The sequence below is a fragment of the Caretta caretta genome, chromosome 12, assembly GCF_965140235.1.
Source record: "Caretta caretta isolate rCarCar2 chromosome 12, rCarCar1.hap1, whole genome shotgun sequence".
Taxonomy (NCBI): domain Eukaryota; kingdom Metazoa; phylum Chordata; order Testudines; family Cheloniidae; genus Caretta; species Caretta caretta.
Window position 1 is genome coordinate 26,325,658 of NC_134217.1, and position 14,233 is coordinate 26,339,890.

A 14,233-nucleotide genomic window follows, 5' to 3' on the forward strand; every position below is an offset into this window, starting at 1 on the left:
AAGTCGAGGATTTAATGGGGAAAGAACTATCCTGTCTTGTTTAGAGGTCCCTTTGACATGAACATTGTCTTGTATTGCCAATGTCAAGGGTGTTCTGTGGCTAGAGACCTTCAATCTTTAAGATAATTAATCCAGTACCTTTCACAAATGGTAAAATTCTTTTAAAATAAAAGGCATTGGAGCTGATTTTTATAGGCCACAACAACGTGTCAATGCTAAGTACAACATCAAGCTCTAAGGGTTTTGTTGTGAAACTGTTTCCATTTTTGATTTGGAAGATTGCCTTTGACAAAGTTTTGCTGCTGTTTCTTTTAGATATTTGGTTTCTTGGCGATGATAGTGTATGCTGTGAATATGTATTTAGCTGTTAAAAAATGGCGAATGAACAGCAGACAGCAGAACAGCCGGCAGACAAATGATTACATTCGTGCTCGGACAGAATCAAGAGAAGTAGATCACCACCCTGAGATTCAGCGTCTGGATGTGTGAAAACTACAGCTGAGTGGGACTGCAAAGAGGGGATAGAAACCATCAACGTTTTATTTTGTCTCATCAAGTGAAGTTTATATAGTTTGAAGTTTTCATTTTTTAGGAAGAGTCTTGGCAGAGATAAGCTGACCATTTATATGTACAGAGAGAGAGGTCAATCTACATTTATTCAGCTATTGGCTTGAAGGCTATAATTATTGGTCATTCAAAAACATGATCTATATACAATGATTACATATATATCTGATGTATGTTAATATTTTAGATTAAACATCTGTATAGTACTTCTTTCCAGGTACCAGCTCTAGAGAGACATGTGTACTCTGCCACTATTTCATCACCCAGTAGGAATGTTATGATCAACACTATATTGTTCTGTTAAAAGAAAGAAATCCTCCAAAACTTAAGTACATTTTATTGCATATGAAAAGAAATTGAGGGACAAATAGCAATAACATAAGCCAGCTTTAGCATACACAAACACTTTATACACTTCCTCATGCAGCTTTGCCAATGCAATTCACTTCTCACCTGCAAGACCTCCCACAGTTCCATCCTTGGTGCATTTGGTAGCTGAGACAGGCAATCACGTCAGATATTTGGGCTGGTGGATTGGTGATATGGACAGACACACTATGGACTATACCAAAACCACCAAACTCATTTCATGTATGACCTCAACCAGATTTTGAAATGGGGCTCCTACCTGTGAAAGACTAGCTCTTTCACCTGCTGCAGTCAACACAGCCCAACACTAGTATGTAGGTATCTACTCGTGTTTGAATATGTATTACATGATTTTCATTCACTAAATACTTTTGGGGGGTTTGTCAAGTAATAGACTCTACACCCCAAACATGGTTCAATTTTTGTTCCGAGGTTTTGTCATCTGGGAATTTTAAGGAAATCGGGAGCCACCAAAAATGCATGATGTATATATTGTAGGGTATTCCAAGACTACGGAGTTGTGTTTTGTGTAGGATAAATACATTTTATGGCATATTCTGGTTTTAGATTGGTTGTTCTGTTAAATTAAAATTGGTTGGTAGTAGATAAAATAATTTGGTTTAATGCCTAAATTGGGCATAGCTATAAAACATTTTTATAATGTTCCTTTGAAGCTAATTTTAGGTAATGAGGACGTATGGGTGGTTGAACCTATTGTTTTTCTCTGTTAGCTTCTCATGTTTACAGACCATTTTCCTAGCTCAAATTTTCTCACTTCCATTGAACTTTCAGTGAAGAGAAGACTGTATTCTCTGGTTAGAGAACTTGAATTCTGCAATAATATGTCTAGAACCTCAGTCATAATTTTATTAGGGAAACTTCACCAATATCTTATATGCTCTGTGATTCATGTGTGTCCCATGTAATAATGGGTTGGCATATGGACATGTGTTTACAACAGCTTTCTCATTTATTGTAGATGGGAACACAATACCATGCCACCCCCTAGTGGAGTCAAGATATAAACCTGATGTACATGAGTAAAATCTTCATGGAAGTCAGTGAAGTTGTATACACACACACCAGATCTGAGTTCGTTCCACAGACTTTTAGCATTGTATTCATGTGTAACTATTCCCAATATGGGTTGATGTTTACACCAATACATAGTTGGAATCATAAATATAAGACACTATTAAGTCAATTTTAAGTGAAAAATGGAGATTTTTTTTTCCTAACAGAGTTTTACCAGTCCTAATGTTAATAGAAATGTTTACATGAAACTTTATTTTTGGAATTCCAAACGAAACAGGCAAGGCTCTAGATTTGAACATTCTGCACTGTTCATTTCTCAGGCAAAGCAAGACTTGTGCTGATGCATGAAAACCAGAAAGTGAAACTGTTTCTCTTTTGTCATTCTCCAACATGTTTGCTCTTTGCAATCATTCCACATAAACTAGATTTTTCTAAAATTCTGTTTTAATAATTAGATTAGAGGAAATTGATGGGTTTTTTAAAATCTGATAGTGGTCTTTTTATCATATTACCATATTTAATGTTAGATTTTACATTTCACTGACAGTTGTAACTGAAGGGAGTGCTGAGTTTAGAGTCTAATAGTTCAAGTTCTAATGATCCTCTAGAGTGGTTAAGAACATAGCCATTTTATTAATTAATTCTGGTGAAGGCTAGCTTTAATGGGGTGTCACATGAAAACCAACCCATAACTCAGTATGGTTAGCAGTGCTGAATGGTGGTGTGCACAGTGCCCATTGGGTAAGCTGTTTTTCAGCATGCTGTGCCAACTGTTGGAGGGATGATATAATTGGGGTAGTTTGTAGATGCTGTGGTTTAAGAAAAAAAAAAGAATATCCATAAACCTTAAAAACTAAACACAGTGATCTTTAGGGTAGACTTGCAGCTTAGTTTAAAGGAATATACTGAAATGTTATCAAAACCCTCAAAAAAGGGATTCGGAGGATGCATTATCCAGCACCATATTAATACTTCTGCTGAAGACAAGTAATAGAGGAATCCAGTGTATGGTATAACAACAGACTTTTCAACATAGCAAAAGTGTATCCTGTTAGCTGATCAGTAAAAGGAATGAAATGATATATTATACAGTCCCCTTGTGCTTTTCTAGCTAATTTCTGACCCGAAGTAATGTTCTGGTTACTTGGAGATCTAGAGAGTGATCCATTTACAATTTTATGTACTTTCTTGGTATCTTTTAACATTATGTGCATTTTACTGCATGGGAAAGGAGGGAAAACTGCCTAGCACTTTGTCAGTTAGATCACAGAAGGTTTCTGTTAAAGTACATGCTTGGTCTGGCTAGTTAATGTGAATTACTTTTTTCCCCAGTAATCTGATGTAATGGTCTCTAGTATAGTATATTGTCCAATCAAATAGCAAATGTATGATATGGTTACGCATGAGATACAATGGCTTTGATGTGCTGAGTACAAAATATCATTATTTATTATTTACACCATGATTACATGGTCAGCACAATTATGGAAGAAGATATAAAGTTTTTGAGATGAGCTAGGACAGAATAAAAATTTTAAAAACCTGCTTTCTGAACACAAATTTTAAATAACTGTAAACAAACTGAAAAATAGATGTAACTTCCTTATTACTTTTGGGACCAAAGATGATTTTAGTGTTGTATAGATAGTTTTAAAAAAAAGTGTAAGTTAGAGATTTGTTAGTCTAGGAAAACGTTATTTATGAATGTCATGTAATTTGAAGGGGATGGATTCATTTGACTTATGATAGAAAATTAAAATTCATATATTGATATCCTACAGTATGTACACAGTGATTTGGTTTTTCCAGACTGGATTTTGTACTGTGGCATAATGAAATATCAGCATCTTGCCAACACATTTAAAAAAACTAATAACCAAAATGCAAATACTGATATTGGCCTCTATGTGAAAAATGGGGCAGAAAGTTTAACTTTTGTGAAACTTGTACAGGAAACTCATGTTAAAGTGCTTCCCCCTATCAGATTATGGTTTTGCTTTACTACTGGTTAGTCTCACTTTGAACCGTTTGTTAAACATAAAGGGACCACTTCCCTTCGTTCACAAGAGAGCTACTTTGCTCCACAAAGGGATCCACAACATTGTAAATAGAGCTCAAATTAAAACCAGACCATTAAACCATTTCCCAACGATGTGGAAATGTGGTGCTTGAAATTGTCTTAGGCATCTGGGCATTCTTTCCGAGGCAAATCCTGTCCTCAGATATGCTATTCCAATGTATTTCAGTGTGTATGTGTAGCTGAGGGGAAAATTTGCCACATCTGTGCACATCCCATAAGTAGTGCCCTACCAAATTCACGGTCCATTCTGGTAAATTTCATGGCTGGGGGCGGGTTTAAAATAGGTCAGCTTCACCTTTTCAGATGTTTACGTCTGAGATTTCACAGTGTTGAAACCGTTAAGGTCCCTGACCCAAAATGAGATTTGGGGGGTTGCAAAGCTGTTGTGGAGGGGTCGTAGGATTCCCACCCTTACTTCTGCGCTGCCTTCAGAGCTGGGCTCTGTGGAGCTTCCTTCAGCTGGGGGAGGCACCCAGAGGTGGGTCTGATCGCTCCCTCTTCCCTCTCCAAAGCTGCTATGCAGGGGAAGAGGATGTCTTGTCCCTCCCCAGACCAGCTGGGATTAGCAGCTAGGAGCCCCTGGCCAGGGCGGTCCCAGCAGCACAGGGGAGATCAGACCCACCTCCATCTCCAGGAACCTCCTTAGGCTGCAGGAAGCTTGGTGGCTGCTGTTTGGGCTCTGAGGGCAGCATGGCAATGGATCTTTCTGGAGCCGGGAGAGGTACCTAGAGGTGGGTCTGATCTCCTCCCAAGATCAGCTGTGCAGGGGAAGAGGAAGTCCTGTCTGTCATCACCCGGACTATCAGCAGGAGCCCAGTGCATGGTAGGAACCCCCCGCCGAGGCTCCCCCAGCCCTGCTCTTCTTCCCTCCCCTCCAATAGCTACATTTCACTGGAAAGGTCTGATTTCACGGTCTGTGACATGTTTTTCACAGCTGTAAATTTGGTAGGGTTCGACCCATAAGAGAAAATGAATGAAATAGACAACTAATGGTAGCAGCAGCTACACGTGCGGACTTCTGGTTTGGTTTGTTTGTTTGTTTTAAATAGTTCCTTACACGGCTTTCTCTCAATACCATATTCAATTTTGTCAGCCTGGCCACTTGCTCATCTTGTCACATTCTCTGTAACTATAGCAACATGGAAACCACTCTCTACCATAGAAATAATGTTGCAAGAAAGCTAGTAGGAACAGAATATTTGGTAATTTACTTGCCTAGTAGCGAAGGTGGTTCTTCTTGCCTCCTCTCCCCCCCTCATGGAAATCACCTAATAATTATCTTGTTTCACTAGGGAAGTTTTTGTTTTCCCTCCCCACCAAACTAAATGGGGTTTGGCTCTGCCTTTAGGAAGATGAGGGCAGATTGTCCAGCACTTTCTCTTTATTTAGTTAAGTGCTTCCCTTTGAGATTAATTTGGTGTTTTTTGCTCCCTCCAGAAATTTGGAAGCTGTGTGGTGTACCCAAGTCCCTGCCTAGTTGTGTTTCTCCTGTAAATCATGTCTTCTGTCAGAAGCACTGGCACAGAGGTGAAAAGAATTGAAGATCCTTTCTCTTTTCCAGAGAGAGAGACAACTAGCTGTGAGATTTCATGCCAATGCTTCAGAGGACCCCAAGCTCTCTAGCACTTGATGGTTCTGAAACAGTGACCCTGGTCCCACAATGTCTGTGCTATCCATCCAGTCCTTGTAGCCTTTTGAATACAAGTTATAGCTTGGTTGGCTGTGGTAGCAAAGTTTATTACTCTCTTGTTTCTTGGTGGTAGATTGTCTGTTAGGCAAAGACGTGAATGACATCAGAAAGGAGCTTTAAAGAGCCTTAGTGTTCCATCAGGATTGGCAGATAAAGCTCTGTTTGAAATTAACTTTCCATTAACAAGGGAACTACTCTTCCTTTTAGGTTTTGTATCACATAGCTTAGTTCCGTAGCCCATCACTTAAAATGGTCTGGACCATTTTTATTCTCTCTGCTTGTACCTGATAGTTAATTTTGGTGGGAAGTGGGGAGAGATGGACAGCTGGCTATCTTCAGTCTCTTCTAAATCAGTTTCAGAGGAACAGCCGTGTTAGTCTGTATTCGCAAAAAGAAAAGGTGTACTTGTGGCACCTTAGAGACTAACCAATTTATTTGAGCATGAGCTTTCGTGAGCTACAGCTACAGCTCATCCGATGAAGTGAGCTGTAGCTCACGAAAGCTCATGCTCAAATAAATTGGTTAGTCTCTAAGGTGCCACAAGTACTCCTTTTCTAAATCAGTGATTGTCTCAACTCTTCTTTCTGGGGACTGCTTCGTAAGATAAAGATCCTGGCATGGTCCTGCCCTGTTACTGCAAGATCCACTGGGTCTTACAATACTCTCATTCATACTACTAGATAGAGCTCTGTGGTCTGGACTACAGTTTGAGAGTTGCTGTTCTAGACAACGGACCCAGGTAGTCCTGTGCAACTGGATTGTAGGATTAATCACTAAAGTTTTCAATGAAATGTCCAGTTTGGCCTCCCTAAACAAGTGAAGATTTTCCCTTATGCTACTTATCCCTTCTGTTACGTTGGTTTGAGACAGTGCAAGTGGTGCTTAACTTACCCACATCACATAATTTTATCAATACCAACTTTGTTTTTCAACAGGGAATCTTTTTCCGGTCTTAAATCTCCCCACCACTGTGCCTAGTATCTTCTTTTCTGACTCTCTTTTTAATGAACATTCATCCATTTCCTTTCTGGGGGTGGTAATTAATATTACAGTGGTTCTTGAGCACCCGTCACAAAAAGCCTGAGGCACGCTGCATTTCAAACACTATTAAAAATAGCATCAGCCATCCTCCTTCAGATGTGATGTAAAGACTGAACAGTTTTTCAAGTCTAAATAGCATAAACATGATAATCTCTAGAGCCAAAGGTCTTTGATATTTAGGACAAATAAATAGTCTGGTAGAATCTGACCATGAACCTAAGAAAAATCTGTTAATGCTTTTACATAACTCTTTATTTTCCAAGTGATGTGTGAAATTAATAATCCTCAATGCCCTTGGGAAGGAGAAGGGTGGTGTTTTCTGCATTTCACAGAAGAGGAGACAGAGAGTGAGTCAATGGTAGAAACAGGTTTGGAAATCTGGATTTTTTTGTTCCCAACCCCTAGGTCACATCCCATCACTAATCAGGAAATAAGATACTAAATCAGAGAGATTCTGTGCTTGTGAACAGTATACTTTAAAATCTGTGTCAGAGCTGTGTTGTTATATCAGTCAGTGTGGTTATCGAATAACCCAATTAAAAGCCAGTGGTTGGTCAAAGGAGTCACTACAGAATGCAAGTACTGCTTTCACCAGAAGGGTGAATGTGCCCCATGTTAGGCACTGATCTGGCAAAGTTTTACATACTGCGTAGTCCTATTAAAATCAAAGCTATTTACATTGTGTAAAGTTGAGCAAGTGTGTAGGTCTCTGCAAGATCAGGATACTTAGTCCCTCGCTACGAGCCCTATGCATAATGTGGTGCACTGCTGGGATTGCCTTAGAGTCAACTAAGGATCAGACACATTATGCAGAGATAGAAGGTTGTTTTTTAACTATTGTGTTTAAACCCATTTTAGGCCTCATGGTCATAAAAATATCATTTTGAAAGGAAACTGAAATATGTACGAAAATAGCAGAATGCTGTAATATTTGTCAAAGTAAGGATCTGGAAAGAAATTGTATTTGAAAACTGCTAATAAAAGTGGTAGAGAGTTCTTCCTTTCAGTAGGGGAAATTACCAAGACTCAGAAGCAGGATTAAGTTAAATCGCTCTTTACGAATTATTTCTCCTTATTCAAGAATTGGTTGGATACTTCATTAGAATTTTTCTTATTAGCACTGTCTTTACTATCGCCATAGTACCCATCATCCACTCACAGGAGCAGAGAGGTTTCAAATTTGACTGGGAGAGTAGGAGGATACAGTCTAGCCCTAAAATTTATTTTTTGTGTAAAGTTAAAAGAAAAATATCTTTGTCCCTAATGTAGCCATTGATGTTCATGAAACACACTTTTAAAAGAAAATCTACTCAGGCTGTGATTTTATGATATGCTTTGATTAGAATCGATAACACAGGTCAAGTTTGTTTAGGGACATGCAGGTTTCAAAAGTGTTCTTCTTTATGCCTCTAAGTGAAAGTCACCCATTTCTCTCCAAAAATGTGATGAAGTACATCTTGCACAGGCACACACTATAGTTACCTATTCACAATCCCACTGGAACTCTTTCAGCTCTGCTGGATGAATGATCTCGTGAAAATTTGTCTTTTTAGTAGCAATGGGCTAATAAATATTTTTTTTATAACTAGTCACAGGTGTTGGCAAAGAAAATATTTAATTTTGTTTTTATATAGAATATAGGCAGTTACCTTGATTGACAAATTTATAACACAGAGCTTTGAACTGACTATAAAGGTTTTCAGTCCCATGGATTTCATGAGCTAAGTAAAAGCTAATTAACATATAGTGAAGGATATGGAAATAGTCCTAAATTCATAATGAAGACTTAAGAGCATTTGAAAAGGCAGTGTCCAGATCTTGTAAACAGGTTTTTGGGGTTTTGTTGGGGCTGGTCCCTTCAACTATATTAATAACTTCTGAATGTGAAATACTGAGGGAACAGGATGAAATATAAACATCTGCTTCTTTTGACTTGCAAGGACCTGATGAGTATCCAGAACATGGTAAATTTCAGGGTGTTGTTTTTTAGACAAATGTCTGAATAGACATATTTAGTTGAAAGCTTCACATTTGAAAGGAAATATCTATAACTAGTTTGATTTTAGTACATTTAGTAATCTTTTAATCCCAAAAGTATAATAGTCTAAATATTTTAGCAATGCTATATTGTTCCTGAAGTCTATAGGTTTAAAGTGGTTCCAGCTAGCATCTTGTATTTTGAAAATTGGCTACCTTCAATTTTCTTCTTTTTATACTTTTAGATCTTGAATGTTTACTGGTTCCTAGTGATTGGATATTGTGGAGGGATAGTGCATCTTATCGCTACCATTCATGCAGCTTTAAATCACATTGCAGACCTATAGTGAGAGAGTACTTTTTATTTGTATTGTGATCAATTTAATGCATTTTAAAATAATTGCTATATTTAAAATACAACACTTAGGACATCCTAGAATGAATGATATAGCTATTTGAAAGGTGTTCTGTTGGCCAGGTTTCTCCTCTTCTACATTAGTGTCCATTGAAACTGTTTGTATATGTTGAAGTTTGTAAGGGTTCAGGAACCCAGAATAAAATAGTAAAGTATGTATTTATTACTCACTTTATTGCTCAGTTTTGATTTGAAAAGTTGACATTTGTTATGTCTTTTCACATACTTGTAAACAAATATTGGAAAAACTACTTCACCTAGGGTGCCTTCCATGTTTGGTATAAGTACTTTGTCAGTCATAAAGACAGAAATGTAATGTATTAAACCAGTAAACACTATTTTTGTAACATGGCTTACTAACACATTTCCAGCTTTGTGTTTTATTGTCACTAACAGTAGCCTTAATGGTAACCACAGCCATTTTTTCCTTTTGTACACTAATAGTAAAGTTCTGAGTTCAAGGTGGAACAGGAAAATTGTACCTATTTTGCTCTGCTGTGCCCAAAACTGTAACCTGAAAAGTGAAAACAACTCAGACTAACGGAGAAATATATTTGAAAATACTTCTCTCCCCCCTTTTAAGACATGCCTGAAGAGATCCCCATTTGTGGGATGCATATGCAACCCTGATGCTGAATCTGAGCCCCAACTGAGGTTGATCCAAACATTCCTGCATCTAGACCACTACTTAAGCTAGAATATAAATTTTAAAAAGAAATATCTTGTCTTGGCTGAAAGACTTTAAGTGACAGGAAATCCATTCCTATGCTACCAGAGTTGTAAATATGAACAGCAGGAGGTTCTGAAATTTCCATTTAGAATAAATTTTTTTTTTTTAATTTTCAAATCTGTGTGTAAGTTAAATCAGAGTTAAAACTATCTGTCTTTGAACTTGCAGACTACTGGGTTGGGCAAAGTTGGTCCACTTTTCCTTTTAATATTCGCAAAACTCCCCTGTGTGATACCCTTGTGTGTTTCCCCTTTTGGATAAGGAAATTGTAATTTTCTGCCAAGGAAAATACTTTAAGCATTTTCGTATGTGCCACTCCAAATTCAGGGCTGATTCTGCAGCCCTTACTCAGGCAAAACTCCCCATTGACTTCAAGGACCGTAGGCTCGGGCCCCCATGTGATTATCTTGCCTTCATGTATAAAAGCACGTTCTGACAAATGAATTTTTAGTTTTAAGAAAATTGCATTCAAGCAAAATGTTATGTTTAAAGTTCATTTACAATCTGATACAATTTAACTGTATTTTTGGTTGGTGTTCTTATATCTATTTTAGATCAGCAAAAAAACACAAGTAAGATGGTCAACAAACAATATTGAAAGTTTCTAGCACAGGTACTTACCCTCTAATCCAAACTGGTGTCACCTTCTTCACAGTATCAATAACTAATTTCACCTGATACAGTAAGTGTAGTAGCTGTCAGGCTTTTCATGCAAAGAAATTCTATTGATGCTCTGGACAACTTTAAAGGCAAGAAAATTATACACGAACAAACGCTTCCTAAACTTGTTTTATAGAGGCAACTGATATTCTTTTATGTTATGCACTTCTTTTCTTTTTTAATTAATGTTCTAGTATAAACAAAAGTTGAAGGATTGTAATAAATTTACTAATGTGATATAGAAGGCAATCTCTAACTTGCTGTTTGATCTTGTCTATATGTTTTTAAAACACATGCCTTTATAACACAGCTTAAATGGTGTATTTTATCCGTTTTAAATGTCATTTTGCTTATTCAGTGTTTTGTATATGGGCACAGTAATTTTTTTTAATTTTCCAATTTAAAATGTAGTATTTGTGCTGCCTTTTGAGGTCGCTGTTGTCTCTTGGCTAGCTTTTCCCTTTGTTCTTTTGATAGATAATGAGCTCTCCAGATTTTCATGGTACTCTTCTGATTATGTCTTCCTAGTGGTAAAATCTGTATTTTTGTATGTAGGGAAAATAGTTTTCTGAACACTAATTTCTGATCAGTATAGTACGGAATCATTTGTGAAGGATTTCTTGTTTAATAAATGGACATGTTAAAGTGTTTAAAACATTTTGTTGTCATCTGTAAATGTAATGTATAAATTCAGTATTAGGTATCCTGGCTGGTTATTTATCATCTTTGCTGATGATTATCTGAAATTGCCATCTACTACTACAGCAGGTGTAAACTGGTTTATTAGTTGGATGCTTAAAGAAAATTGTTGTGATTCAATTGGTGAGGACGATAAAGCACCAGGAAAGAGATTCTTTGTGGATAAGAGAGTTGTTAAAACACAAACAAACACGTAAGTAGTCCCTGTAAATTCCATGTAGCAGAAAGCTCAAACAGCCTAGTTGCCAAGGTGTGTGTTTGTGGCAGGGACTCTTTTGAGGGATTTTTTGTCCTGTACAATGAAATGCTATTACTGACTTGTAAATAAGCCTGAGACTGAAATCCTAGAGGAAATGGATAACTTTCTGCCACCTCAGAGTGAAAGTGGCATGAGCTATTATCCTAGGAAGTGGGAAGATGAATTTATTTATTGCTTAGATGCTTCAGGCACGATATGAAGGCATTGAGTCTCTGAAGGCAAAAAGCTAGGGGAGGACACCTTGGCGGATCTGCTCATTGAATGAATGTTGTGAAAAACTCTGGGAAGCTTGGGAGGCACTTTATAAGGTACCTGTGAGGGATCACTTGAGAGTGACAGGTGGTTGGGAGCTCTTTTTTAAGCCCTATATCCACCACAACCCTCTAAGCTGGATGAATCCCTTGGGGAGGGACTCACTGAGGAGTGTCAAGCACTGGTGTGATGTGCTTTTTTCCAAAATGTACCACTTAAAATATGACCTGCTATAAGATAGACCAGTTGCAATTTCTGTATGGGCTTCGCAGGTAACCTGAGCTAGAGATGCAATAGCTGGGGAATGATGAAGTCAGCAATGGGATTTTATTTGTTTTGCTGTAGCATGTAGGAGCCTCAGGCACAGATCATGATGCCATCGTGCTAGATGCTGTACAAAAAGATCAAAGAGATTTAATGCTGGGCAACAGGGGCAGGTTGCTGCTGGCATTGTAACCGGCGGTGTGTGGTGATCACCACAAGAGGTCTTGCCTGGCTGTTGTGTAGAAAAAGTGAAATTTATATTCTTAATTTAAATTCTACTACTTCCCCCCCACCCCCACCCCGGAGAAAAGTTGACTTCTGGTTTAGTAGAACAGATTAACAGACTACCGGTCTCATTTGATTTTCATTTTTGGATACTGTCAAACAGCACAAACAGTCCCCTGCTCAAAGGAAACATCTTTTCATTTGTCATGTTTTTAAAAATATGTTTGCAGTGGTGTAAAGGAACACCATGAAAAATAAAAACCCTTCTTAAACTCGTTTGAATTCCCTGGACACTGTTTAACCCTGTGTTTCTAGTGAGTTTTGAGGCTGGGGCTACCAGAAGCATCCACTAGTACTATTCACGTTGCAAGTTTTTACAACGATCCAGCAAAGCACAGGCCATAAATACAGGTTATGAAATCTGTGACTAACCAATGAACTTGATCAAGGGCATAGTAAAATCAGTTTGTCTGCACTTTATCCAGAACTCTAAATTGCCTGCTACTTTGAAAGGTGCCAGATTAGTGGGGTTGTGGTTCTCAAATACAGCAGTCTGAAGAAACATTGTTTCTCACTTAATGTATTGGACATGCCCCCTTGGGTGGAGAGTTGAGATACAAATCACAAGATGGACTTCTAGAGCTGTGATCATCATACCTCAATTTTCTTGCCATGAAATGTGAAATTCTGGGGTGTAACTGACAAGAGTCTTCTCAATGTTTTCTTAAACACTTATTTGGTGTCACACAGCTGGCAAGCCCGTAAGGCAATTGACAGTCTAAAAAGGCTCTATACAAAGGGCTTGCGTTCCATGCCAGGTAGTGTTCTTATGCTATCATTTGTACAACGACGACTCAGGAGACTGGAACAAAGCCTCCCCTGGCAGGAATAAGGTGCAGAGATAAAATAGCGAGAGAGCCTTGTGAAGTCAACCAAATGTGGTATAAATGGAGACTTCCTTTATCTCCTTACCTATAACTTTGACAATCCTGTGAGTGGAGTTTTAAATTGTGAGTAAGTACATTGTCTTTACATGTAAGTTCACTCTGCATTTGCTATTGGAAGCTTGCTTCTCTTCCTAGCCTCATTTGTTGTGTATTGTTGCTGAGTGCTGTTCCAGAATTGTGGAAATTCAAACTAGAGAGCTACACTTCAGTTGTAGGTGAAGTGATACCTATATCAGCTTGTAAATGCTTTAACCTTAATTATTGTTATTGAACTAAGATGTCTGGGGGTTAGAAATGCAGAAAGCAGCAGTATGATCATAACAAGCTGTTGATATGACAATTTCAGTAAAAGAAACCGCTGCACTCAGAATAACAGTAGATTCCCTCAAGGTTGGATTCTTCAGGGGTTCTGAGCAACCAGAAGTCCCATTGACTTGAACTTGTCAAAAAATCAGAACTTTAGTGGAGCATGGCTAGCCCCAAGCATTCAAAAATCTTGAGTCAGGCCCCAAAAAATCATGATTGGCTTTAAAAACACATTACTTTAAAAATGATAAAATTTGGGTTCCCGTTATCTGACTCCTGGGTTTTCAGAGTTAGATTTTTTCATTCTCTTCCCCCCCCCACCCCCCCAGCCACTATAGGAGCTATAAATTTTGTAAATGACAACTGACAGTCTCACATAATAACATGACTCCATGAGCTGAGGCTTAAGAAAAACACCAAATATCTCAACAATAAATATAAAATTGTGACAGCAAGCAATACAATGTGATCACTTGATGATTAATTGTTCTGATCATAAAGTGATCATAAGTGCCGACTCTGTGGGTGCTCTGGAGCTGGAGCACCCACAGGGAAAAATTAGTGGGTTCATTGCACCCACCAACATCCAAGCTCCCCTTCCCCCCGATCCTCCACCTACCTCCCAGCATTTCCTGCCCAGCTGTTTGCACACTCCGGGGGGGTGGGGGAAGAGCAGGAACATGGCACACTCAGGAGAGGAGGCGGAGACGGGGAGAT

General features: G+C 38.3%; 1 protein-coding gene across 1 annotated transcript in view; it reads left to right on the forward strand.

Annotated features, from left to right (window-relative positions):
* CMTM4 (CKLF like MARVEL transmembrane domain containing 4) overlaps positions 1–2,850 on the forward strand; it is a 59,968-nt gene extending 57,118 nt beyond the window's left edge. The window contains exon 4 of the mRNA XM_048870599.2: positions 316–2,850. Within this exon, the coding sequence (XP_048726556.1) occupies positions 316–489 (174 nt within the window). The 3' untranslated portion in view covers positions 490–2,850. The remainder of the gene's footprint in view (positions 1–315) is intronic.
* The last annotated feature ends 11,383 nt before the right edge of the window (positions 2,851–14,233 follow it).